Source organism: Loxodonta africana, chromosome 13 (genome assembly GCF_030014295.1).
Source record: "Loxodonta africana isolate mLoxAfr1 chromosome 13, mLoxAfr1.hap2, whole genome shotgun sequence".
NCBI classification, from domain to species: domain Eukaryota; kingdom Metazoa; phylum Chordata; class Mammalia; order Proboscidea; family Elephantidae; genus Loxodonta; species Loxodonta africana.
The window spans coordinates 30,181,591-30,209,135 of NC_087354.1; the positions used below are offsets into that span (position 1 = coordinate 30,181,591).

At 50.2% G+C, this 27,545-nt stretch overlaps 1 protein-coding gene across 1 annotated transcript; it reads right to left on the reverse strand.

Moving 5' to 3' along the window:
* Positions 1-252: 252 nt before the first annotated feature.
* Positions 253-20,053, reverse strand: ANPEP (alanyl aminopeptidase, membrane). Its single transcript, XM_010593828.3, has 20 exons — positions 19,213-20,053; positions 18,543-18,685; positions 18,291-18,430; positions 17,762-17,888; positions 17,523-17,677; positions 17,242-17,355; positions 16,991-17,134; positions 16,797-16,862; positions 16,588-16,653; positions 14,619-14,797; positions 14,306-14,385; positions 12,840-12,973; positions 12,657-12,712; positions 11,339-11,486; positions 7,525-7,616; positions 6,971-7,081; positions 6,664-6,831; positions 4,950-5,090; positions 4,604-4,685; positions 253-796 (listed from the first exon to the last, which is right to left on the reverse strand). The coding sequence occupies exons 1-20, from the start codon at positions 19,824-19,826 to the stop codon at positions 644-646; spliced, it is 2,913 nt and encodes a 970-aa protein (XP_010592130.2). The 5' UTR covers positions 19,827-20,053; the 3' UTR covers positions 253-643.
* Positions 20,054-27,545: the final 7,492 nt, after the last annotated feature.

Below are 27,545 nucleotides of genomic sequence, written 5' to 3' on the forward strand. Positions count from 1 at the left end.
ACTGCAGGCAGACACTTCCACACAGGCGCTCTGCAGGGAAGGCCAGCAGGCTGCACACCTCTCCCCTCCAATGCACTGGGAGAAGTTCCCTCCAGGCACCCCAGGTTCCCTCCATCCCAGCCTCCCCAGCTAATAGCAGACCCATTCCTGCTTAAGTTTAGTAATGAGCCTGGAAGCTCATCTAGAAATTCTTCATTTACATTTTCTTAGAAAAAAAAAAATACAGATCTGGAGCCCTGTAGATTCCTCAGGTGCCACGGCCTTTATGGGATGGTGAGAAAAGGTGCAGCACCCCCTGCCCCCAAGGCCGTCCATCATGTCCATCAAGGGCTTCTGCTCATCTAGCCCTGGAGCTGGGCTTCCCTGAGATCAGCTGCAGGGCCCTGGACATCAGGCCGCCATGCCAGGGCTGGGGTGGGGTTGGCACAAAGGGCAGTGCCTGGGAGGTGCTCAAATAACCTGGCCATCAGGAGCTCGACTGGCCCCCTTGGCGGAGTGGAGAGAATGTGGGCTGGAGACTTTGTCCTTGAGGGGAGGACACTGGTGGCTCAGATTCTGGGAATGGGAGGCCTTGCCACAGGCTGCTGGGACAGATGTACATGGGCATCTTGCATGGGAGCCAGGTGGCTTCAAGGACCAGGGACTATTCGCTGTTCTCTGTGAACCACTTGAGGACCTCGTCCTTGTTCTGATTCACCCATTTTATGTTGGTTTTTGTCTTCTCCAGGGCTTGCTCAAGGGCCCGGGTGCCTGAGCCAAAGCCAATGTCCATGTTGTCTTGCTTGAACTGCTCCAGCTGCAGGGAAAACAGAGGTTCTCAGCCTGAGGTTGGGTCTCTAACATAGCCTGGAGGAAAGGCTCTCTCGGCCATTTGGCCTCCCATTCTACTTAAGAGCCCCCAAGGATGGAGACAGCAGCCTGTTCCCCTGGAAAGGAGGGGCAAGTTCTCCACTGCTCTCTCAGTCTAAACCCTTATCTACGGGAAGCCAAGCGAGTTGCCAATAGGTTGATTCTGACTCATGTATGTCAGAGTAGAACTCAGCTCCATAGGGTTTTCAAGGCTGTGACCATATGGAAGCAGACAGCTAGGCCTTTCTTCTGAGGTGCCTCTGAGTGAGTTCTAACCACCAACCTTTTGGTAAGTAGTTGAGCGCTTAACTATTTGTACCACCCAGGGACTCTATGGCAGAGACTTGGAAATAACAGCCCCTCACTAAATCTGGCTCACAGATGTATTTGACCTTCGTTGTATGATTTCTCATTGAGATGATCCTCGGCTTTTAATTGAATTACAATCTCAGTCCAATCAAGAGAAGACAGGGACATTCTAAAACAGATGCCATAAGGAAGCAATCAGCCAAATCCAAAATGTGGAAAATTTTATACAGGCAGTCCCCAGATTACAAATGAGTTCCTTCCCTAAGTCTTTGTTTAAATCGAATTTGTATGTAAGCCGGAACAGTTAGGTACAGTTCATATCTAATGTCAAATGACCCAGTTGTCCCATCAATGTATAAATGACATATTTTTTAAATGTTATAGATGAAAAGACCTATTAGTACTGGAGGTTCTAGTCAGGGTGATTAAGCAATAAAATGTATCTAGATTGGAAAGAAAGAAGTAAAACTATCTCTATTTGCAAATTATATGATCTTATATATAGAAAATCTTAAGGAATCCACAAAGGAACTATTGCAGCTAATAAACGAGTTCAGCAAGGTTGCAGAATACGAGGGCTATAGAAAAATCGGCTGTATTTCTATACACTAACAATGAAAAATCCAAAAATGAAATTAAGAAAGCAATTCCATTTACAATAGCACCAAAAAAGATGAAATACTTAGGAATAAATTTAACAAAAGAAGCACAAGACTGATATGCTGAAAACTACTACTGTTGAAATAAATATCTAAATAAGATATTCATGTGCATGGGTTGGAAGACTTAATATTGTTAAGATGGCAATGCTCCCCAAATTGATCTACAAATACAAGGCAATCTCTGTCACAATTCCAGCTGCCTTTTTTGCAGAAATTGACAAGCCAATCCTAAAATTCACATGGAAATCCAAGGGACCCAGAATAGCCAAAACAATATTGAAAAGAACAGAGTTGGAGGACTCACACTTCCCAATATCTAAACTTGCTACAGAGCTATAGTAATCAAGACTGTATGATACTGGCATAAGGATAGACATAAAGATCACTGGAATAGAATTGAGAGCCCAGAAATAAACCCACACATTTATGGTCAATTGATTTTCAACAAGGGTGCCAAGTTCATTCAATGGGGGAAAGGGTAGTCTTTTCAACAAATGGTGCTGGAACAACTGGATAGCCACATGCAGAAGAACGAAGTTGGACCCCTACCTCACAACATTTCCAAAAATTAACTCAAAACGGATCAAAGAATTAAATGTAAGTGCTAAAACTAGAAAATTCTTAGAAGAAAACATAGGGTAAATCTTCATGACCTTGGATTTGGCAAGTGGTTAAGAGCTCAGGCTGCTAACCAAAAGGTTGGCGGTTCAAATCCATCAGCCACTCCTGAAAGCCCTGTGGGGCCAGCTCTACTCTATCCTATACGGTCACAATAAGTCGGAATCGACTCAACAGCAACAGGTTTGGTTTGGTTTTGGTTTTCTTAGCTATGACAACAAAAGCACAGCAATCAAAGAATAGATAAATTGGACTTCATCAAAATCAAAAACTTTTGTCCATCAATGCATACTTTAAAGAGAGTGAAAAGACAACCCACAGAATGGGAGAAAATATTTTCAAACCTTATGTCTGATAAGGACTTAATATCTAGAATACATAAGAACTCCTACAACTCAACAACAAAAAGAAAATCCAATTTAAAAATAGGCAATAAACTTGAATAGATTTTTCTCCAAAGATGTATAAATGGCCAACAAGCACAAGAAAAGATGCTCAACATCGTTAGTCATTAAAAAACCAAAACCAAACCCGTTGCCAATAAGTTGATTCTTACTCATAGCTACCCTACAGGACAGAGTAGAACTACCCCATAGGATTTCCAAGGAATGGCTGGTGGATTCCAGCTGCCAACCTTTTGGTTAGCAGCAGAGCTCTTAACCACTGCACCACCAGGGCTCCTCATTAGTCATTAGGGAAGTGCAAATCAAAACCGTGATGAGATACAACTTCACATATACTTGGGTGGTTAGAATTAAAAAAAAAAAAGGAAAAGAAAAAATGTTGGTGAGGATGTACAGAAGAAATTGGAACCCTCCTACATTGCTGGTGGGAATGTCAAGTGGTGCAGCCACCATGGAAAACAGTTTAGTGGTTCTTCCAAACATTAAACATAGAACTACCACATTGTTACTGTTGCTGTGTGCCATCCAGTCGATTCCAATTCACAGTGACCCTGTATGACAAAGTAGAACTGCCCCATAGTTTTCCAGGCTGTAATCTTTATGGGAGCAGATCACCAGGTCTTTTCTCCCACAGAACATTTGTGTATAGTTACCATTCCTGTGTATATTACCCAAAAGAATTTAAAACATATGTTCATACGAAAACTGTACACAAATATTCACTGTAGCCTTATTTACCATAGCCAAAATGTAGAAACAACCCAAATGTCCATCAACAGATGAATGGATAAACAAAATGTAGTATAGTCATGCAATGGAATGTTATTAGACAGTAACAAGGAATAACATGCTACAACATGGATGAACCCTGAAAACATTAGGCTAAGTGAAAGAAGTCAGACACAAAAGGCCACTATGTGATTCTGTTTATACGAAATGTCCAGAATAGGCAAACCCATAGATGTTGAAAGCAGATTAGTGGTTGCCAGGGGCTGGGGGAGAAGGAGACATAAGGAGTGACTACTAATAGATACGGAGCTTCTTTTGGGGGTGATAAGAATGTTCTGGAATTAGATAGTAGTGATGGTTGCACAACCTTGTGAATATACCAAAAACCATCAAATCGTACATTTTTTAAATGGTAAATTTGATGGTATGTGAATTATATCTCAGTTAAAAAAAAAAAAAAAGGCAAACCAACCAAATGCAATGAGTTGACCTTCTGATTCAAGTGTATCAACTGCAAAATACTTTTTTTTTTAAACAGCTTAGAAAATTCGAATATAGGCTGGGTGTAAGAAGATAGTCAGGAATTAACTTTTTGGATCTGATAATGGCAGTGTAATTATGTTAAAGAAATTTCTTTATTTTAGATACGACTTTTTTTTCAAGTATTTACAGATGAAATTATGTAATATTAGTAATTTCCTTTAAAATTGTTCACCCCCCCAAAAAAGCATTGGCAAAATGTTGGTAATTGTTGAATCTGGGTACATAGAGGCTCATTATATTGCTCTCCTTGCTTTTGTGCCTATACAAAAATCCCCAAGATTAATGTTTTACAATGAATTGCCCCCATCTTAAAAATCTGGGTTCCCAGTTTCTCCTGTCAATTAGGAAGGCCTAGCAATTTGGGACCCTCATACCCTCATGGCCACATTCAGTGGGAGCTGAGTGGCAGCCACCCTTTTAGCTGGGAAGGGGCCTTTGGGTGCCCAGTTCCCACTGTGCCAGGGTCCAGGGGTAGGGACAGCTTCTTACCTGCTGCAGGTCACGCTCAGTGGAGAATCGTCGGGTCACTCCCTGGATGAGGCTGGAGAAGGAGAAGGAGCCACCACCGTAACTGCAGGGTGAAGAGAGAGGAGATGAGCGAGAGGGGCTGGGGACTGTCGCCCAGGGATATGCCTAGGGTCATACAACTAGAACATGGGGGAGCTGGGACTTGAACAAAAGTCTGAACGCAGGGTCCCTTACTCCCCACCCTTTCCTGGAAGATGCTTCCATCCACCACATTTCTGCCCACCCCCGTGGTGTCCTGTGCACACAGGCCACCTCCAGGGCTCCCCAGCCTGGCCCTCGCCTCCAGACACCCTCTCTTCAGACTCACTCCTCAAAGAGCTTCTTCCAGTTGCTCTGGACAAAGTCCCAGGCCAGAGTTTGTCCAATGACGTTGCTGGCAATGCTGTTGATGGTGGAGGTGGCATCCTGCTTCCGGATGAGATCAGGGTTCAGGGTGTAACTCAGGTACCTGTGAGGGCAGAAGGAGTTGCAGTCAGAAGATTCGAGAGAGAAGCCAGGACCACGTACATTACGTCCTCCTGCATCCCCTCAACAACCCCTTGGTGTGCTGAGGGTTGAGGGACCACCCAGGCCTCTCTCCCTGTGGTAGGTGGAAAGCTGAGCCCTCTAAGCAGGGTCACTGGCTATGCCAGATGCTATGCTTGCCGAGGAGCTGATGCCCTATATATATATATATATATGCATTTTTTTTTGTATTTTTTTTATTGTGGTGAAATACAAACAACATAAAATTTTCCATTTTAGCCATTTGAAGTGTATAATCCAATGGCATTAATTACACCCACAATGTTGTACAACCATCACCTCTATTTGTTTCCCAAACTTTTTTATCACGCTAAACAGAAAATCTGTACCTATTGCGCACTACCTTCCTCCTCCATCCCCAGCCTCTAATAATAACCTCTAATCTACTTTGATATCCGTGCATTTGTCTATGCATTCTACATATTTTATATAAATGGGATCATATCATATTGGTGGTACAACGGTTAAGTGCTCAGCTGCTAACTGAAAGGTTGGTAGTCTGAACCCATCAAGGGAGAAAAGACCTCGTGATCTGCTTCCCTAAAGATTACAGCCTAGGAAACACTATGGGGCAGTTCTACTCTGTCACGTTGGTTGCTATGACTGAGAATCAACCTGACAGTGCCTAACAACAACATGATACTTGTCTTTTTATTTCTGGCTTCTTTCACCTAATATAATGTTATTAAGGTTCATCATGCTGTGGCATGTATCAGGACTTCATTCCTTGTTAATGTCTAATAATATTCCATTGTATGGCTATACTACATTTTGTTTATCCATTCATCTGTTGAACGCTTGGGTTATTTCCCCCTTTGGCTATTGTGAATAGTGCTGTAATGAACATTCATGTACAAGTATCTGTTTGAGTCCCTGCTTTCAAGTCTTTTGGATGTATACCCAGGAGTGGAATTGCTAGGCCACTAAATATCTGAAGATGAAGGAAGGAAGAAAGAGAGAGAGGGAAGGAGGAATGGAGGAAGGAAGAAAGGACTAGTTTCGACTCCTGGCACCAGGTATGGTGGCCATTGCTGTCCTTGACTTTGAGGATGGCTCTTCTGTACTGGGGTCCAGATATTGGCATATGAACTACAAAGTGGAAGCTAGAAGCCCTCATCCAAGGGCTTGAGGGTTGCCCAGCTGGAGTCCAGAAGGACTCATGTCCAGGTGCTCCAGAACCCTTGATAGAGAGGGAAACAAAGTTGCCATCAGGCAGAAGTTAAGAGGGCCATAGCAGCTAAAAGCACAAGACCTGGAGCCGGACATGGGCGCGAATCTTGGCTCTAGTACTTATTGAAGCTTCCAGATCTTGAGTAAACTGCCTTGAGCCCCAGTATCCGCATCTGTAAAATGGGAACAATACTCCCCACACCTCTCAGGTTTGTGAGGATTGCATGAATGAGTGTGTGGAGGCCTGGCAGGTTCTCCCCCGCACAGGGATCCTGATCTCTGGTGGGGCGGGGCCTCACCCAGCCCTGCCCCGCCCTGGTCCTCACCTGTTCAGGATCCACACCTTGTTGCTGCAGGCCAGGGCTGAGCGGAGTTTGTCAGCTTCATTCACCAGGGTGGCCTTTTGGAACTGCTCCCAGGCAAAGTCCCACTGCTCCTCCCCACCCTGGGCGATGGCATTGCAGTAGACCGTGGACCGCAGATTGGGGTGGATCCTGGATGGGGAGGGGGAGTCAGGGTCACAGCAGCAGGTGGGGGTGGGACAAAGGTTGGATAAGGACAAGGCTGTGGGCTCCCAGATTCTGCTTGAGGGAGAGGTGAAGCCTGGAGGAGGAGGACCAGGGACACACTCACGTGTTGTTATCAGGTTGTGCCATCCACTCAGCGAAGAGGCTCGAGGCCAGCTCCCCACACTCTGGAATTCCATTGGTGCAGGCAGTGCTAATGGTATTAATCTCGTTGTACCTGCCCAGGGAGGACACGTGGTCAGCATGCCTTATATACAACTACAGGCAGACGGGGACAGGCTGTGGCCCACCTGGCCTTGTGGGCTCCCATTATTTGCTTCATGCTCTGGGCCTGAGCTTCCTTGGTACCCTAGGCAGTCCTGAGACCCAGAGGGGCTGGCACAGGCTCCAGTCCCAGCATCAACACCTTTAGCTGTTGACCTCAAACCAGTGAGGTGACCTTGAAGTTTGTATAAAGTGGTTAGATGGGCCCACAAGCTACACAGAGCCTCATGGAGGACCCCCTACTCCTGGGTGGGCATCTCTCCTGTCCATTGTCCCCTGCCCTGGCCAGGAGCTGGGAGTTCCAAAGGAGAAACCTGCCTGGGCGTTGCTCTGGACTGCCCAGGTTGGGGTTGCTGGGCCAGCAGGACCTCTGGACCCACGGGAGGTCACACTCACTGGTCTGTCAGGCTTTGAGGGCGCTCCTTCCAGTTGTTAGTGACATTTTTGAAGTGATCGAAGAGGGGTTGGACCTGCTTCCTCAGGTATTTCTGTGGGAAAGAACATGCAATAGTTTCAAAGGGAGGACTCATGCCTGACCTGACTAGAGCCCCATGGAGCCTTTGACATGGGTGGGCAGGTGCCAGCAAGGAGGGAACAAGGTCAGCAGTTCGGGAGCTCTCCCATGGCCAAACAGTGCTTGGAGGGAACAGGGAAAGTCTAGGTTCCAGATGGCTGTTCTGGAGTTCCTTCCCAACAAAGACGCAGTTGTCCAAACATTCCATGTCTAAGTGTCATCATTTCCTAAAAGAAAGTGTTGGGTTTTTTCCCCCCTGATCATCAGTATTCCATGCTTATTGTAGGAAATGTAGAAAACACAGAAAATAAAAACCACCCAGGAACTTAACCAATCCATGACTTCCTTCTCTTTCCTACATTTTTCTTATTTGGTGTACTGCTCTTTTTCACTTAAAGTGTCACATAAGCCCTGCCTAATATTTTAAAATCCTTTGCAGGCTGATTCAACATGGTAGATGGACATTTGTGCCCACCTGAGGCCACATCCAAATGTAAAAGGAGTAAACCCCTAAGAATAAAGAGACTGGGCAAGGAAGCAACAGTGGACAAGATGCCAATGCTGTTAGACAGCTGGAAAGTGGAGAGAGGGAGCTGTAAAGGGACTCAGCAGAGGGGGAGAATCCGCAACAGTGCCCTGCAGAGGGGGAGATGCTGACGGGGAGCCTGACTACTGGCCACGAGGAGCCCTAGATAGGCTCAGGATTTAGAGGGACAGTCTTTGGGGGGCAAGGCGGAGGCAGGGGCTGCAAACAGGAGAATTGAGTCAAAGTCTGTAGAAGGAGTAACTGAATCTCCAAGCCCCCACTCCTGCCCCTTGCAGTAGGTAACAACCCATAGGAAAAAAGGAATCAGAAAGGCTCAGGTCCCAGCATCACCAGACATAGTGGGGGCCAAGGAGGTTGCCAGACTGCAGAGAGGATCAGAGGTGAAAGTTATCTGCTGAGTAGTGGTATCCCAGCTCCCTACCGCACTCTGATCCCACAGTGAGCATCACCTGCCTCATTGCATAAGTTGGGAGACTTGTTCTTTGGAGAAAGTGAATGGTTTCAAGAGAAAACACCTGTGGAAACTATTTTGGGGATCTCTCAATGAACAGCTACTTGGCCACTTAATTACTTCATATTGAGACCCCTAGTCGGCAAACTCCGCCCTCTCCATGGAGTTTTCAATCACTTTTCACCACCTCACTCTCAAATTCAAAGAGGCAGCATAGCCTCCAATGTGAAAGAGGAGATCAAAACAAATAGAAAACTCAGAGGAAAGAAGTCAACAGAAGAAAAAGAAAACCTGTAGTAAATATATGCAGAGAGTTAAGAAAAGATGTTGCATAGAATGCTGGAACCAGAAAGAGCAGTTGGAAATCGAAAAATGTGATACAAGAAATGAAAACAATCTCTAGAGGAGAAGTGAAGCGTAAAGCCAAGGGAATCTCCCAGAAAGGAGGAACTAAAGTCAACAGGGTAGAAAATAGGAGAGAGGAGGTAAGAACACTGGAGGATCAATGCAGGAGAAGCAAATTGGATTAACAGGAGTTCCACAAAGGAGGGGAAGAAAGCTTTACAGAAACAATGCCAAAAAAAAAAAAAAAGTCCTAATCCGCCCAGGCTGAAAGGGTAGAAGGATGATCCACCGGGATCAGAGAAGAGTCCAAAAGCTCCCAGAAGAATTAAAAACAGGCCATATTCAAAGTGAGAAAGGCTCTGAGCTTCTCAATAGCAACAAAAGAAGAATGATATCAGTAGAGCAAGACCTTAAACATTCTGAGAATAATTTCCAATCCAGAAGTTTCTAAACCAGACAAACTAGCACTCAAGAGTGAAGGTGGAATAAAGACATTTCAGACATGCAAGGCCTCAGAAAATCTCTCTCTCATGCACCATTTTTCAAAAACTCCTAGAAGATATGCTCCAATTATGAGAGAGAAAAATCAAGGAAGAATCCAAGGGATCCAGGAAACAGGAGATGCAACATTGGAGAAAAGCCTCCCAGCACAAGAGCTGGGCAGCAGATCTAGAGCAAAGCCTGCAGGACACAGGGCTCCAGGAGGGATGTCTCCAGGAAAAAACAAAACTGATCTATTATCTGATACATTTGTACAAGATGTATAAAAAAGGAAACACAAACATAGTACTCTATGTGGCTCAGCAGAGAAAATGTTTAAAGAATCACAATAAATTAAACGCTGAATACTGATTTGACCAAATATTGTGATTTAACTACATTAGGAGGATGGGAAGAATTGGAGGAAGGCAGGTTGTAAGGTAAACCTTATTTACCATAATAGAAAGCTAATAGATAACATAAAAATAAAATAATAATAAAAACCTGCCTCCTTTGCCATGAGACCCAAAGAACTGGATGGTGCCCAGCTACCATTACCAAACGTTTGATCAAGGATTCCATAGAAGAATCCCGACCAAAAGGGGAGCGATGTTGAACAGACTCTCAAATTTTCATGGAATTCAGACTTTCTGGAGCTACGTAGGCTGGATGAACCCCAAAACTATTGCCCTTAACCTTTAACCGGAAATATCCCCTGAAGTCTTCTTTAAACCAAACAATAGTTTAGCTTAATTAGTGAAGAATATCTGTCTTGAGCATTGTGCTCCTTCAAAGAATTATCTATATAGGATCAAACTGACAACAGCAACTTGAAAGATTAAATAAGAAGCCTAGGAGTCAGTAAGTTTATGTTATTGGTGGAGGAATAATTTGGAAAAGGACAGCGAGAATGGTTGCACAACTTGAATGTAATGAACTCACTGAATTGTACAGGTCAAAATTGTTGAACTGATGTATGTTTTGCTGTATATATTTTCGACAAAAAATAAATTATTTTTTAAAAAAAGAACAAAGCTGCATAAGCATAAAAAATACAAAACCTCTTCCGGTATGGTCTAAAAGCTACATAATATTCCATTAAATGGATAGTCTACAGTTTACTTAACCAATCCCCAACTGTTGGACATTTAAGTGTTTTTGTGGGTTTATTTATTTATTTTTTGTTTATTATAAACAACACTGCAGTGAACATCGTTATGGCTCTAGCTTCATCTTGAGAAACCTTGAGTTTCCCCTTGGACCCCCAAGTGGGAGTCACAACCCTCAAGCAGCTATTCCTGAGACCCCAAAAGGAGGCAGAGGGAAGAACATTTCAGCTGTACGTTCCTCACCAGTATCCTTCTTCCACCAAGTCTCATCTCAGGTCCACCTAGAGCACTTCCCAAATATTTCACCCTGGTGCTCAGCATTCAAATACTTAAAAGCCTATTAATATCAGCGTGTCCCTCACAGCCCAGAAGGGCAAGCTAGGCAGGTAGCGACCTACTCATTTTATAGAGGAGTTACCTGAGGCCTGAGAAGCTTGTGACAGACAGGTCCTCCAGCACAGTGGCCTCTTCTGTGCCTTCTGAAGGTGCTGATTTCCCATATTTCAAATCAGCAAACTTTGCTAGAAATCCTAGTGTCTGTTTTTTGCCCTGCCTTACCTCCTCACCTTCTCAGTACCTGCCCCCTTCACCCTGTATCCCTCTTGTTCTCTCCTGCTCTCCCACGCCTGCTCTCAGGAAAGGACCTGGTTTTGCATCAACTTGGAGGGTTTTACCACTCCAAAATGATTTCTATTAACTTTCTAAGGGTGCCCTTCAGGCACTGAGAGGGAGTGGGTCTCTGAGCCCTGTGAGCTCCTCCGTACCTGCATGGGACCATAGACCTCGGAGCGGTCGAACATGAGCTGGAAGTAGCTCAGGCTGCTCAGGGCGGCCTGCCAGGGCATGTACTCTCTCTCTTTGATCAGGAAGAGCGTGTTGTTGAGCGCCAGAGTGACAGAGACTATTTGGGCACTGGGGACAAACAGAGAGGCCCAAGTCAGCACCTCCACCCTGCCCAGTCACATCCAAGAAACCCCAGCCCAGGCTGCCAAGACTCCTCCTCAACCCTGGACTCTGCCCCATCCTGGAGCCTGAGGTCCAGAGCCCCAGCTGACTCAGCTTCAGCATTCACCAGGAGGGAATGGAGGACATGGATGTTGGGTGGTGCTCCATCCACAGGTGAGGAAACTGAGGCTCAGAGAGGTAAAGTGAATCACCCAAGGCCACACAGCCCAGAAGAGAGCTGAGATTCAAAAGGACAAAAAACCTGTGCTCTTTACTCTGCCCAGCCCCCTTCTCTGGCTTGCTCAGCCCTCTAAGCCTTCCTCTCTCCTCTTCCTCAAGCTGTCTATGCACATTTGCTTCATGAGTGTTTGGATCTATGGGTGACATCAGTCATGTCAGAGCTTAGCACCTCTTGGGAACACAGTAGCTGCTCAATCAATATTTGTTCATCCATGCTGCGTCTCTGCTGGCCTGCCCGTTCCAGATCCTCCCAGTACCTAGCAGGGCAGCCTGGCACCCCATAGATCCTCAGGAAAAGTGTGGCACCGTGGGGTACAATGAGGTTTTGGAGCTGGACAGTCCTGTGTCTGGCTGACATGGGCTACTGTGTGACCTCAGGCAAAGTACTCCGAACCTCAGTTTGTTCATCTGTGAACTGGGGGTAATCATGCTACCAATCTCTTGGAGCATGAAGACTCGGGGAGCAGTATATGGGGGGTGGGGGTGATCAGAGGCGTAGCAAGGGGCCAGCAGAGGAGGGTACTTGCCCCCAGGCACAAGTCCAAGGGCGCACCAGATGAGGCGTGGAATGACATCCCGAGGTGCCACAAACATGAAAGGCGCCTGACTGAGGCAGCCAGACAAGAGAGGGGAAGGCATTTCTATTGACACATTGCTGCTATCAACATCCACTCATCCTGAAACTGGGGGAGGGAGCACGCAATGTAGAGATTGCCCCTGGGTGCTCAGATTGGGGGGTGGACAATTTAGAGGTTACCCCTGGGCACTTGTTACCCTTGCTACGCCCCTGGAGGTGGTGTAAGGGAGCCCACTGCTCTGTGCCCGGCACATAGCAAACACAACCGGGGAAGCACTGGCTGTGCCAGGCTGGGCCCACGGACAAATGGGGCCACCCACCTGGCCAGGTTGAAGGAGTCGTAGATGACCTGGGCCCGATTGATGACAGGGATGGCCTAGAAAGGGAAACAGAGTGTGTGACCTGAAGCTGGCAGTGGTGACAGGCCCTGCCCCATCCTGGGGCTCGGGCTGGGCCTGGGCCTGGGCCTGGGGCCAGGGAATGGGGAGATGGCAGACACCCACCGACAAATTTGACTGCAGCTGATTCTGAATCTTCCTCCAGTTGTTACTGTCATAGTTCACCTGGTAATAGCCCGTCACGTTGATGTTCAGCAGGACCCAGGCATCAGCCTCCGTTTTGAACCGCTCGTCCTGGGCTGTGAGGAGGAACCAGAGCTGGAGCAGGGGCTGCTCAGAAGGCCGTAGCTGACCTTCCCCCAGGCCTCCTCTCTCCAGGTTTCCATTAGAGTATCTTCCTACGCAGCCTGGCATCAGCTCGCCCTCAAGCCTTTGCGGCAATGATGCCAAGGAGGGTGGGAGAACCAGGGTGTAGGACTGGCCTGCAGGGCCGAACTCTGCTTCTGGTTGGTCAGTGACCTCAAACAGGCTCCGTGTGGCCAGGCCGGTGACAGTGGCCTGGATGTCTCCATCAGCACACCCCTGGCCACTCAGGCTCAGCTCCCTCTCTTCTTCCCCTGCCCTCTTGCCTGGAACAGCTCCATCACATACTGTCACCCAAACTGGAAACCCACACACTCCTCCCCTCCCTCTCCTCCCACCCAGCCAGCCCCCCAATACTGCTCAGATCTTCCTTAGGGCTCAGCACCCCCTCCTCACTGCTCTCCCTTCCCCTCTCCCACCTCTTCCATTCTTTCTCCTGGCACCAAAGGGCTCTTTCCAGCCCCAGAGGCCTGACCTAATCACTTGCTCACTGCCCACTCGCCCAGGCTCCTCCCTCGGAAGACACAGCCTTTGTCTCCCAGAGTCTGCAGAGCTCTCCAGGACCCAGCTTCCCCTCTGGGCACACCTCTGCCTTAGTCACACTCGGTCCCCTTGCTCTCTACCTCCATGTCCTTGCACTTGCTAGCTCCTCTGCCTGGAATACTTTTCTCTGCCCTGGCAGCCTGGCTTACTACTACTATTCCTCTAAGACTCAGCTATTCTCCTCCAAGAAGCCTTCCCTGACTTCTCCATGAAGCTAAACCTCCCTTATTCCCAGCTCCCTGCCCCCATGCCCCAGTAGCCCAGTTATACATGCCTTTGATAAAGCGCTCAGCACAGCTATGGTATGTTTATAACCACTTGTCTGCATTCCCATAATCTGTAACCTTGGTCAAGGCAGAGGGTGGCTGGTCTTGACCTTTGTTTCCTCAGTGCCTGGGGAAGAGTAGGGCTGCTCATGCGTTCAGAGCTTACCATGCGCCAGGCACTGTTTTAACCATTTTACGTGGATTGTCTCATTTAATCTTCATGCAACCTAATTTGGTAGACCTTGTTCTTAGCCCCATTTTACAGATGAAGAAATGGAGACCAGAGAGGGGAAGTAACTTGCCCAGGGTCACACAGCTGAGCAGTGGCAGAGTAGAAACTGGAACCAAAGAAGTCTGCTCCATTTGTTGAATGAAATAATGCAGGAACCTCCAGAATGTGAACCAGGAGCTGGGGGTGTGGGCTGGGGAATACTGCCTACTAGGGCAGGCCTGGGTTACCTTCCTTGGTGTCCTCCAGCCAGTATTCTGTCTGTTCTCTACCATTTCTAATAGACGAGATGGGCACGAACCACAGGTAGCTGCAACGAGAGACCGGGGGCCAGGCGGTAAGAGATGGCAGCTCTGCCCTGGCTCCCAGTTTCTGCCCAGCTCTGGTGCCAAGTGCCCATTCTTCTGGTCCCAGGAGGGAGTGCTTAAGTATGGCCACTGGAGCTGGGACCACAGCAGGCCAGGGTCCACTATGGTCAGGGGGCACCATTGCAGCACCTGCTCCAGGACTCACTAGGACCCCTGCTTCAGGGACTCTGCTCACTTGAACTCTGAGGGGCGGGTGACATTGGACTCGGGGTCAAGGAGAAAGTGCTTCTGGGAGATGGACCCAGTGTTGGTATCCACAGTGATGACAGGGAAGCCCATTTGCAGGGTCCATCGGTCCATGATGTTGTTCACGGTGGTAGGAAGGTTGAGGGGTGGTGTGTGGTTTCCCACAGCCTGAGGGCAGAGCCAGGTAGTGTGGTTGTCAGTGGATAGCCACCCTCCCACCCCCACTCACCCAAGGCAATCCCTTGCCTGCAGCCCCTGCAGACTCTGGCCTCTACCCCATGGGGCCCGCGCTGTGGGGGAGGCAGTAGAAAGTGAACTGGGAGTCAGGAGCTGGGCCCCAGTCCCAGCTGTGCTGCTCCTGGCGGTGCAGCGCTAGGCCAGCTAGAAGGCTTCCCAGCTTCGGTTCAGTCCAAATCAGTTAAGTTAATCCCTGTGGCCCCCCATTCTGTGGCCCACCCTGTGTTGTGGAGGGGCACGGCATACTCATGGTTCAGCCTGAGTAACACTGGGGAGATGAGAAGGAAAAGGAGACAGAGAGAGGAGGGAAGGAGGTCAAGGCAGAGGGCTATGGGGGGAGCCTGTGTGCATGTGTGCATGTGTGTGCCTGGGTACACACATGCACACACATATGTGCAAGCGTGTGCATGTGTATGAAGGAAATGAACCCAGATGGGGATCTGGAGGACAGGCTTAGGGATGGTTTTTATTTTTTTCTTGGATCTTTTTCATTTTCTCCCATGCATGTGCATTGCTTTTGTAACAACAAGAGTGGAAAAGTCAGTAAACACCTAAGAATAAGATGGCAGAGGCGCATATCAGAAGGGCTAAAAGCTGTGGGGAGGGCGGTAGAGGGAGGAAGGGAGAAGGGCCCTGCAGAGCTGGAGGGGTGTCTGAGCATAGAGGGGGTGTGGGTTTGGAGAGGGTGGAAAAAGGAGAAAACCACAGCAAAGCAAGGAGGTCTGCATGGAGGTGGAAGGGAAAAGTAGGGGCAGAGGTGCCAGAGCCATCTTGCCAGCAGCGTCTATTCAAGGTTGGGGAGCTGGGCCAAGCTTGTGGGAGATGTAAGTCGGATAGAAACCAGCCCAGAGGTAACTCCTAATGAGGACCTTGGTCTCGCCTCTGTGGTCTGACTGACCATGAGGCCCAGACACCTGGGGCCTAGACAGACAGGGGCATAGACAGACAGGGGCAGTAGTGGGGGTAGACAAGCTGGCTGGGCAGTCCAAGGGGAACACTAGATTGTAGGATTCCAGAGGGGATATTGGTGCAGGAGGGACCAGACACCTCAGGGGCCACATCCTTGGCTGAAGAGAACCATAGGGAAGGGGGAGGGCAGTGTAGGAGTGGAAATGATGGAGGGACAATGGACAGTGTGCAGACTCCAGCCCCACGTACGGGTGGGGCGGCCTCCCAGAGAGGTAGGGAGAGAGGTGGTGGCCCCTGGGGAAGAGGGGAGGTGCGAATTTGCCCCACAAAACAGAAGGGGTCTGAGTGGACCGGAATGAAGGCGGGCAGGAGCAGAGGGTCAGAGTTTGTGCTGAGGTTGGTGGTGTATGCAAAGTCATGCCTGGGAGTGGCAGGTTGGGGCACAGGGCAGCCGGAAGTGCTGAGTAGCTTATATGACTGGCTCCAAGTTCCAGGCAGAGAAGGGCTGGGCTTGGGAACCGGGATAGCTCACTTCCTCACCGCTAAAGGATGAAGAGATGCAGTGGCTCTCCTCACGGAGCTCGTTATACTGTGAGGCAGGCCACCTGCCAGGGGTCTTGACACAGAGCTTCACATCAAGTCACCATCATGGCACCCATTTTACAGATGAGCAACTGAGGCTCCAAATGACCTGCCTGGCATGGTAATAAGAATGATCCAGACCTCATTCTCTTACATATGTGCTTCCCCAGGGACTTTCAGCATCTCGGGACCCCAACAGAATGACTTCACGGGGGCTGGCTGTTACTGACCTTCTGCAGGTGTTCCCACAGGTCCAGGTAGTTGGTGTTACTATAGGCAAAGGCATGGAGGTAGGACTGTGGAAAGACAGGCCATGGTGAGGACAAAGCTGGTGTCCCCCAGACTCCACCATTCAACCCTGGTGGTAGCCTGGGGCTGGGGCAAAGGGCAGGTGCTGAAAGAAGCCCACCTACCCCATGGCTGGCCAAGGAATACTCACCACCAGACCCTCCTTGAATACTTCCTCAGTCAGGAAGCTGGACAACATCCTGAGGACTGAAGCTCCCTGGGGAAGAGCAACGGGAGAGGGGTCTCAGGGAGACTGGGCTGGACCACCATAGGGCTGGGAAAGGCCCCCTCCTGGCCAAGTCCCCACCTCCCTCCCAGTACCCCATCCCAGAGGGTAAGGCTCACCTTGCTGTAGGCAATGGTGTCAAACTGCTCGCTAATCTGGGCGGGTGTATTGACCTCATCGGCAGGGGAGGACAGTGGGTGGGAGGAGGCCAGTGCATCCACGGCCATCACACGGTACACCTCATTCACCACTATGAGGTCTTTCTGCAAATCCCCAATGGCCATCAGAGGGCTGGGCAGACTGGCCTGGGAGGCGATAACCCAGGTCCACCCCACTCTGGATCCCAGGGACCACTGGTCAGCTAGCTCACCAGATTCCAGCTGGGTTCTGCATAATCAGCACCCAGGTACTCCACGTAGGAGGCAAAGCCCTCGTTCAGCCACAAGTCATTCCACCAGGCCACGGTAACCAGGTTCCCAAACCACTGTGGGGAGAGGGGGTCAGCGGCAAGCCACTCTGGCCTGGCTGTCACCAGTAGTACCCAGAGCTATCCTTCCTCACTGTAACCCCTCCCTGCCACCCTGCCACCCTGCCAGGTAGGACTCTTCCCAGAAGCCCCCTCTGCATCTGCACTCCCCATGATGGGGGTACCTGGTGGGCCAGCTCATGAGCAATCACAGTGACCACCCGCTCCTTGTTGCTGATGGAAGAGGACAGCGGGTCGAACAGCAGGGAATTCTCCCGGTAAGTCACCAGCCCCCAGTTCTCCATGGCACCCGCGTTGAAGTCGGGCAGGGCGATCTGGTCTGGGGAGGTGAGGCTGTTGGCTGGATGGCCCTGGGTGTGGAACCCCAACCACTGCCCCCCACCACGAGGGACCCCTCACTCACCGGATTTTTCTAGTGGGTAGGATGTGTTATAATACTGGGCAAAGAAGTCCAAGATGGGGCCTGTCACATTCAGGGCATAATTACTGTGGCCCTCCGTGGTTGCACTGGGCCGAGCCCAGATACGGATCTGAAAAGAGGGTGGAGGGTAGGTCAGGAGGCCCCTCCTGGGCCTGGTGCAGGTGGACGAGTCAGGGACCTGGCAGGCTGGTGGGCTACCCGTTGGGAGGTCTCGTCAGCAGAAGAGGGGACTTGGGGATTTTGGGGGGCTTTGGGTCCTAGGGAGAGGCCCTTGGGGAAAAACAATAGTCAGAGCCACCACCTCTCTAGTAGCTTCATGAGGACATTATTACATTTCTCAAATGCAGAAAGTGAGATTCAGAGAACTTAAGAAGGCAATTGCCTGAGATCACACAGAGCTATTCAAACATTGGCCTGAAGATCCAGGGGCTGGTGCAGGGAGGAGCTAACAGGAATAGCTCCAGGCTAGGCTGGTCCCAGGGAAGGAGGACAGGTGGGCCAAGCTTCATACCAGGACTCCGTTCTGAGTTTCTTCCTCCACAGGGGTAAACTCGCTGATGATGTAGGCCAGCAGGTACGTGGACATCCGGGGCGTGGGGTGGAACTCAGTGACGTTCCAGGCAGGATCTTCATCAAGTGGGACACTGGGACCTGGGTATGGAGCACACAGGAGTGTGAGGATGCATCCCCTCCCCTGCCCTGCATCTCAGCCCCAGGTCCCTCCTCCCTAAGGCAGTGTGGCCCCAGGACAGAACCCACTCACCTTTGGGTAGCATGTTAGACAGAACGGTGAGGTCCTTGGGGTGGACGATCGTGATGTTAAACGTGGCCTTCATGGCCGGCTCGTCAAAGCAGGGGAAGGATTTCCGGGCATCTGCGGCCTGCATCTGAGTTGTGGCCACCACCCTGCCCAGATACCAAGATGTTAGAGGGTATGTGGGCAGAATCCCTAAGTCATGCGGGTATGGGTACATGGGGCCTTAAGGTCCTGCTGGGCTTGCAGGGGAAGGGGTGCATGGGCAGCTGTTTCAGCAAAATCCCTGCCCTACCCCCCATTCCCAGTGGCCTCAGGACCCTAGCAGGTCAGCTGACGGTGGCAGATCGGGGCTCCTTCTGAACTCGGGATCAGAGTTCTGGCAGGCTCCACCGCTGTATTACTTGGGGGGCCTTGTGTGAGCCATTTCTCTCCTCCGAATCTCAGTTTTCCTATCTGTCAAAGGGGCACTTTTGCCCCTCATCCCTGATTCCTTGACATGGGATAAGGAAGCCCTCCGGAAAAGGGTTTGCCGTCAGGGTAGCTGTTCCACCAGATGCTGCTGGTAGAGTCATGGGCCAGTGAAGGGTCCAGAAGGCCTTGAAACCAAACTTCACTTAGCCTCCAGGATCCAGCATCTAGGATCTGCACCCACTAGGTAGACCCAGCTCAAACTTACTTTTTGACATTCCCATCCGTGTACTCGCTTCGATAGAAGCCCGCCAGGTCGTCGGCCAGCTCCCCCACAAACTCGCTGTCCATCTCGTACTGGCTGCCTACCGTCAGGTAGCCATTCAGGTGCACCACCAGGTAGTCAGTGAGCACGACCAGCTCGGTCCTATCGATTTCAGGGGGCTGGGAGCCTCCTACGCCCCGCAGAGTCACCAGGTGCCCTTGGGAGGTGTAGTTGAGATTCTTGCTATGGATGAGGATGAGATTGGTGGCCTCCACGCAAGTGAAGCGGACGGTGCTGCTGCCCTGGAAGATGTACAGGCCCTGGTCGTTGGGGGTGAGGTAGGGCCTCAGCCTCACCCTGTAGGACTCAGGTATCAGTGTCTCGGGGAGGCGGTATCTGTTCCAAGGTTTGTTTTCATCCAAGGTAGTAGCTGAGGTGGTGGCCAAGGTGGGGCTGATGGAGCCTGAGGCGGGGTGCTCCGAGCTGGAGTTCTCTGCATTCTTGTTCTTCTCATTGGTATACACCACAGACAGGGCAATGATGGTGCACACAGCCACCACACCCAGAAGGATGCCCAGGATGCCCAGGGACTTGGAGATATAGAAGCCCTTGGCCATGGTGAGGGAGGGCAGGGAGCTGGGGCGGCTCAGGACCGGCAGAGAATGGAGCAGCCTTGGGCCAGGCTTATATCCTTGAGGGGGAGGAGCCCCAAAGCCAGCAGACTGGGCAAAAATTAACCAGGGCTCAGACAGGCGAAGGTCACTGGACTGGGCGGGGGCACGCTGTGCCCAGGGCTCCGGAAAAGGGATCCAGGAACAGGAGTGTGGAGTGCTGCTCAGGTCTGCCTGCTGGGAGCAAACAGTTACAGGCTGCAGGCTGCCCTGAAGCCGCCCGAGGGCCGAAGGGCAGGCTATAGGATCAGCCTAGTGGGTAGACAGAGCAGCCAGGTAGGCATCCAGGTGCCTGTGAACCCAGCTGGTGAGAACAGCAGCAGGAGGACTGAGGTTAGAGTCAAAGAAGGACCTCCCAGGAGCAAGAAGTCAGAAATGTACAGAGAAGAGTAGGGTCGGTCACTGGCTCCTGTTAAGAACACACCAGGTCATCCTTTTGGTTGGATTCCTATAAGGATTCCTGGAGGCTTCTTCGCGACATGGTCCCAGCCTCCCGTGGACCTTTCCAGAGCAGGGAGTTCTTCCAGGCTCACCTCACTTTCCCTTCTTGCCAAATATTTTTTCAATTACTAGCCTTTCTTTTTTTTTTTAAGGTGAGGAGGCTGGTGGAGGCTTGACCTCTTGCCAGGTGTGACCTTGGGCAGATAACTTACCTTTCTGAACCTGTTTCCTCATAAATAAATAATAGCGTTTACTTCCCAGGTTTGTTGGACAGATTTAATGAGAAAGCATATTAAACACCACACAGTAGAACCTAAAAATCATTCCCTTCTTTCTTACCTAGAACTCAATCTTTCCCTCTCCTTGGTAGAGAGGACGGTATTATTTATCATAAAAAAAAAAAACTCAACAAAATACGCCTTTATCAAAAAATAATGTTCATTATCACCATTTCAGGAGCCCTGGTGATGCAACGGTTAAGCACTCTTCTGCTAAGCGAAAAGCAGGTGGTTTGAACAGACCAGGCACTCCCCAGGAGGAAAGACCTGACGATATACTCCGTTAAAGGTTACAGCCTAGAAGGCCCCACAGGGCAGTTCTGCCTGGATGCTGTACGTCGGAATTGACTTCAGGGCACACAGCAACAGCACCCGTTCACCTACGAGTTCAGTTTCTTAGACCTGACACCACCCCTCACTTGCCCCATGGCCAATCTACCCTGTCCCCCCACCTCACCGTGTCCTAGTCAAAGAAAGCCACTCTCATCATTTATGTGAACACTGCTGTACCCTCACGGACTCCCTCCTTCCGCTCGGACCCCTCAAACCTATGTACCACACAGTTCAGATCATCATTTTATACCACTGCATAAAATCTTTTCTGGGCTCTTAGAATCCCAACCAAATCTTCTAAAGGGACCAAAACCCAAGTGCCATCAGCCTGCCCACTCAGTCTCGCCACATTTTCCCTTTGTCATGACAGTCTGGCCTCATCCAGCCCCTCCAACTGGCCATGGTCCCTCCACCACAGGGCCTTTGAAGGTGCTATCGCCCCTGCTGGGATCATCTTCTCTCTCCTCTTGCTCTGAGTAATTCTTACCATTCAGATCTTCCTCAGAAGCTGTCCTGACCTCCCTGACCAGGTCAAACCCATATTAACTCCACTGGCACCACGAACCTCTGTGTTCACCTTATGACTCAGCGCTGTTTTTCCATTTTATCTGTGTGGGGATAACTTGAGTCACGCCTGTCTCCCTCACCAGACTGCAGGCGCCCCAAGAGCAGGGCCTTGGCTGCTTCTGCTCACCAGCACTTGGCACAGTACCTGGCACATACTAGGTGCTCAACAGATATTTGGTGAGTGAATGCACAGATGGTATATGAATGAATGAATGAGCAAAGAGTCAGTTCAGGAGTGAGGTCTTTACTGAAGGCTTTCTAGCCTCTGTCCCCACCCCCACACCTGCCCTGGGAGAATTGTCTACCCCTTCCCTGAGCTCTGTTCCAGTCACAGCAGACAGGCAGGGCTCTTGTTAGGCCCAAACACACCCCAGGGCTCACATGCCTGTCTGCTCCATTAGCCTGTCTGCTCCTTGAGGACCTCATTCTTCTGCCACGCCCTGCCCTGGCTTGGGCCGGACACTCCCTGAGCCTGCACAAAGGCTTGCTAAATGAACACATGCATGAATAGAATGAATGCATCGATTAACTCATTCATGCGTAAGTGTAAGAGTGAACAACAGCCACCTGTGGAGTCCAGGGTCTGAGTGCAGGGTCTTCAGGGGAATCCACTGGATGCCATCTTTCAGATCTAGGGTGCCCTGAACCCCTCCAGAGACCTGCTCCCTGGTGCCCTGGTCTGGGGCCAGCAGGGACTTCCCACTCCCTGACCAGCACCCATTCCCCCCTGTCAGGACTAGGCTGATGGCCAAGGCACCAGTGGGAAGCCAAGTGCTAGGGAGGGGTGCAAGCTGAGAGGGCAAAAAGCTCCAGTTTGGGCATGGCGACAAAGAGGGGCAGTGGCACCCAAGGGTCATGTAAAATACGTTCCCAATCTCCATCAGGGCTAGAATTTCCTAAGGGAGTATCTCTGCAGGCTGATACCCAAGGGCTTTGTATCCGCCCCCCACCCCGAACCCCTCTCTGCTATGCCCCTGGTCAGGCCTGCAGCTCCCTCCCACCTTTGTAGCAGAAAGGCCCACAGACCTCTTGGTCTAATCCTTTCTCCAAACAAAGACAGAGGCCCCGCCTGGCCCACTGTGGTCTTCCTGTTTGCTTTGGATGCAGACCACAGGTCCAGCTGGCTGGAATCTACACTTTGGGCCTCGGGCCTTCAAAGTTGGTGCAGCAGGCAGCCTACTGCCCTGAAATGAGGGGTCCCTTCTCTAGGCACCATGCCAGCCAGGCTGGCGGTGGGACAGAGTGGGGCATGCTCTGCAGCCCTCAGCTGCAGTCATACTGAAAAGGGCCTCTCTTCCAGTCCCTACCTTGGCCCAGGCCTGGGCACCTCCACACCCCACCACGCAGCGGTGGCAGTGCTGCCCCTCAACTGCCTGCTAGCCTTACCAGCACACACTGGCAAAGCGATCTCCCTGACAGTGTGGGAAGGATTCTTCTGCTCAAATCTGCTCCCTGGTTCCTCACTGCCTGCAGAATGAAACCTAAACTCTGGCTTGAGCCTCAAGACTTTCTGTGAACTTGACCCTCTGGCCTCTCCTCTTTCCACTGCCCACTGTGGGCCCTTGGCATTTCCTTAAGCCTTCTGAGCTTTTTCATATCTTTGTGCCTTTGCTCATCCTCTTTCCGCTGCCAGGAATGCCTTTTCTCTCCCTCCTGTCAAACTCCTACTCATCCTTCAAAACCCAGCTCAAAGATTATTGGCTTCTCTTTCGTAGCTGCCCTATCCTCTTTGTGCTTCCCCTGCCTCTGGCTCATACGTCTAGCACAGCACTTATCAAAAGACAATCTATGTGTTCAAAAGCCTGCCACAAGACCTAAGCACCTGGGGAAAAAAAAAACCCAGTTCGCACTGAGTTGACTCCATTTCATGGTGACCCCATACGTTTTGGAGTAGGACTGTGCTCCACAGGGTTTTCAATGGCTGTGACCTTTCGGAAGTAGGTTGCCAGAGCTTTCTTGTGAAGTTATATTCAAACCTCCAACCTTTCAGTTAGTACAGAGTGCTTAACCGTTTGTGCCACCCAGGGACTCCTAGGCACTTGGGGGGAAGGCTAAATGCACAATAAAGTTCACAATCCCTGCAGGCCTGGTATGACCCAGTCCCCAATGTTTCTCTGGCCTCATCTCAAGCTCTCTCCCCCACCCCGCATCAGCCTCAGTCCTTCAGCCACACTGGCCTCTTTCAGTTCCTCAAACCCACCACTCTAACTCTCCTCCGGTCTCCACACATAAGCCGCTTCTTCGGCCTGGAAAGCTTTCTGCCTGCTCCTACCTACCGTTCACTTCTCCGTGAGGCTCACCTCAGTGATGCTGCCCCAGGGCAGCCCTCCCAGCACTGCCCCCCACACAGCTAGTGCCACGTTCTTCTCCTTCACTGCCTCAGCCCCAGTCAGGACTGATTATGTCCCTCCCCGTCCCACAACTGTGAGCACCATGGTGGGAGCATCACATCTATAGAATCCTCCACACCAGGCACAGTACCTAGCACACAGCAGGCAGGCAATAAACGCTACTGGAACGGATACATCCATAAGAGAGAGAGCGATTAAAGATGGAACTCAGCGTGATCAGGTCCTTAGTCTGCCGACCGGGCTCTCAGGACGTGCACACAAACCATCTCTGTAGTTTTGCCACATCTGTGATTCTCCAGTGCGTTATTTACTGATTATTTTTCTTTAAATCAATCTTTTTTTTTTTTTTAACTTAACCTTCTTCTGAGCAATAAAGACCATGAAATCACAGCTTGACGTGTTAAGTTCTATTTTTTCTGCTACATATTTAATGATTATTATTTAAAAACTGTTCATCTCGGTAGCCCCTAAATCGCCTTGTATAGCTGTACCCACTTTGGGAATGGCTGTTCCATACTGTATGATTTTGGTGGAGGTGTCACGGGCAGGCTGTCTTTGGAGGAGCACCTTTCTGCAGGTGAAGGAAATGGATTCTTTTTTTACCTTTAATCTCTTGATGGGAAGAAGCTGAGTACCCTCAGCCCCATCTCAATCAAAGCAACCCTTCTATGGTGTCATGGATTGAATTACGTCCCCCCAGAAACGTGTGTATTAACTTGGTTAGGCCGTGATTCCCAGTATTCTATGGTTGTCCTCCATTTTGTGACTGAAATTTTATGTTAAAGAGTATTAGGGTGGGATTGTAACACCCTTACCAGGTCACATCCCTGATCCAATATAAAGGGAGTTTCCCTGGCGTATGGCCTGCACCACCTTTTATTTCTCAAGAGATAAAAGGAAAGGGAAGTGAGTAGAGAGTTGGGGACCTCGTACCACCAAGAAAGCAGTGCCAGGAGCAGAGCGCGTCCTTTGGACCTGAAGTTCCTGCACGGAGATGCTCCCAGACCAAGGAAAGATGGATGACAAGGACCTTCCTCCAGAGCCAACAGGGAGAGAAAACCTTCCCCTGGAGCCAGCACCCTGAATTCGAACTTCTAGCCTACTGGATCGTGAGAAAACAAACTTCTCTTTGTTAAAACCATCCACTTGTGGTATTTCTGTTATAGCAACAGTAGATAACCAAGATGTATGGGCTTATATATTTCTGCCCTGCCTACGTTCTGGTCCAGGAAACAAAAGTTCTTCTAAATTAAATGTTAAGGCTGATAACAATCGTGTTAGAGAATATTTAAGGGACAGCCACAAGTGTGGACACCAACTACTGAAGGGGAAAAGGCAGCTTCGTCTCAGATGGGGACACACATTGCCTCCCAGTCAAACATGAAAACACCAGGAGCCTGGGAGGGAGCTGTAGCCGGAAGAGCGGAGGACAAGCACTCAGGTAAACTGAGGTGTGATTCAGGCTCCATCACAGGCCACTGGGTCCTAGGGGAAGCCCTGCTCACTCACGCTCAATTTCCTCACTTGAGCTGCAGGGTTGGGCAAGCTGAGGGCTAAGGGACTCCTTAATACTGGCCGGTTTGCTCTGAGGGAGTGATGAGTGGGAGGAAGGCGAGGCTGGGGTTCCGGTGCAGGGCATACTCTGGCTTCTCAGGCCTCTGGCCCTCTCCCAGGCTTCTGAGTGCTGGGAAGAGGCCAGAGGCCTCCGCCCACAGCTGTGTCAAGCTGGAGTGGCCAGCCCCCAGGGTGCTTCCTCTGGGAGCCTCAGAGAGTGATCCTTCTGTGAGAACCTCAGAAGGCCCTATGGGAAGTCAGCTCCCTTTGGCCTTTCTCGTCCAATGTGAGGTGTTCAAGAGGGAAGGGGCAAAGAGGCCCTCAGGGGTTGGGGGTAAGCACACGAGCCAGGGAGGGACCATCTGGGCTGCAGATCCTATGTGGGCAACTCCTATCTATGTTACTGAGCACCTACTATGTGCCCCACCAGGATAACCACCCCCACTTTACAGATGAGGAAACTGAGGCACAGAGAGGTTAAGTGACTTGCCCAAGGTCACACAGCTAGTTAGTGGCAAGTTTATAGGCTTAACCACATGTGCCTCTTAAAAGTGTCCTCCCCACATTCTCTCTGGTAGCAGTGCCCATAAGCGTTAGAGATCACAAAAGGAGACACACGCTGTTATGGATTGAATTACATTCCCCCAAAATATGACTTGAAATCCTGGCCATATGTTGTTATGATCTAATCATGTGATTAAATTAGTTGGTCTTGGATAGAGAAGATTACCTTCCATAATGTCACCTGATGTAATGACCTCCCATAATGGGATCTACTATAATGGAATCAGTCAGCTGACACATTAGTGTAGGGTGGGTCCTAAACATAATCACTTCTGAGTTATACAAAGAGAAGATTAGACACAGACAAGCCCGTACTAGGGAAGACAGACGCCACGTGAGGATTGCCATCAGCCAAGAAATGGCCAAGACAAGATAGGATTTAGGCTTTTACCCTCCAGAACTGTGAGAAAATCAATTTCTGTTCTTTAAAGTCACCCACCTGTGGTATTTGTATTACAGTAGCCCTAGGTCACTAAGACACATGCCCTTTTGGTATAACAGCACCCAAGTTACAGACAGCAGATCTGGCTGGGATGAAAGGTCTGATCATCTTTTAGGGGGACTGTGTGTCCCTTCCTCTGAATTTGATAGGCACAATAAGGGGCACGGAGCTGAAGAGGCTGCTCTGGGGAACAGCTGAGAGATTGGGGAGCTGTGGGGGAGGTCCTGGGAAGTAGGGCTTCTTGGCAGGCTGTGAAGGACCCTGGCCCTGCCTCCAAGGATACTGCCAGCCACTGTAGGGCCTCTCAGGACAGACGCTCAGGCTTGGGCCTAGGGCTGGGGGTGGATGGCACCGACCAGAGCGGACAGACCCTCCTTCAAGGGAGGTCAGTGGGGACGAGAGTGCTGGTGCTTCAGTGTGAGCAGCCTGGACTCTTGAATAGCCTCCATCAGGGGATTTCTGATCTCCCACCAAAGTCACAATCCCAGAAACTGGGCCCAATTCCAATACCTTGGCCTCTTCCCACTTGTGGACCCTTGTCTATCTCAGAATATTTCGCAATAAAACTTTTGAAGCAAAAGGGCTGGAGGGCTTGGTTTAAGAGTGTGGGGGTGGTAAGGAGCTGTCGTCCCACTCCACAGAAGGCTCTGGGGAAGCACAGGACAGGGGGCAGTAGAGCCTGCCTCTCCATCTGTGAAATGGCTCTTCGGTAGCCTCCTTCTTTTCTGATAGTCTAGTCTTAGACTCTAAGGTCCATAGGCGGTGGGCTAGTTTGGTGGAAGTTGGGCATGGGCCTTAGACACCAGTGCCCTAGAGAGAGGTGAATCAGCTGACCTTGCCAGCTCCCCCCTCTCCAGTCAGGTGGGGCCAGCTTCCTGTGGAATGGTGGCCCATTCTCACTTCCTCCCTGCCAAGCCCTTATTCCTCCCCTCCACAAAAACAGATAATTAGAAGTGTCATCTGATCCAAGATCTCCCTTTTACAAGTGGGTAAACTGAGGCCCAGAGAGGTCCAGGGCATCTAGAGACTCGGTGCTCTGATCATCCCCTCACAATGCCTAGTTGGTGTAGTCCTGGGGCCGAGGTGGGGATTCAAGTCACAAAACCCCTGTGCACGGCCCACCTGGGGTCTCCTG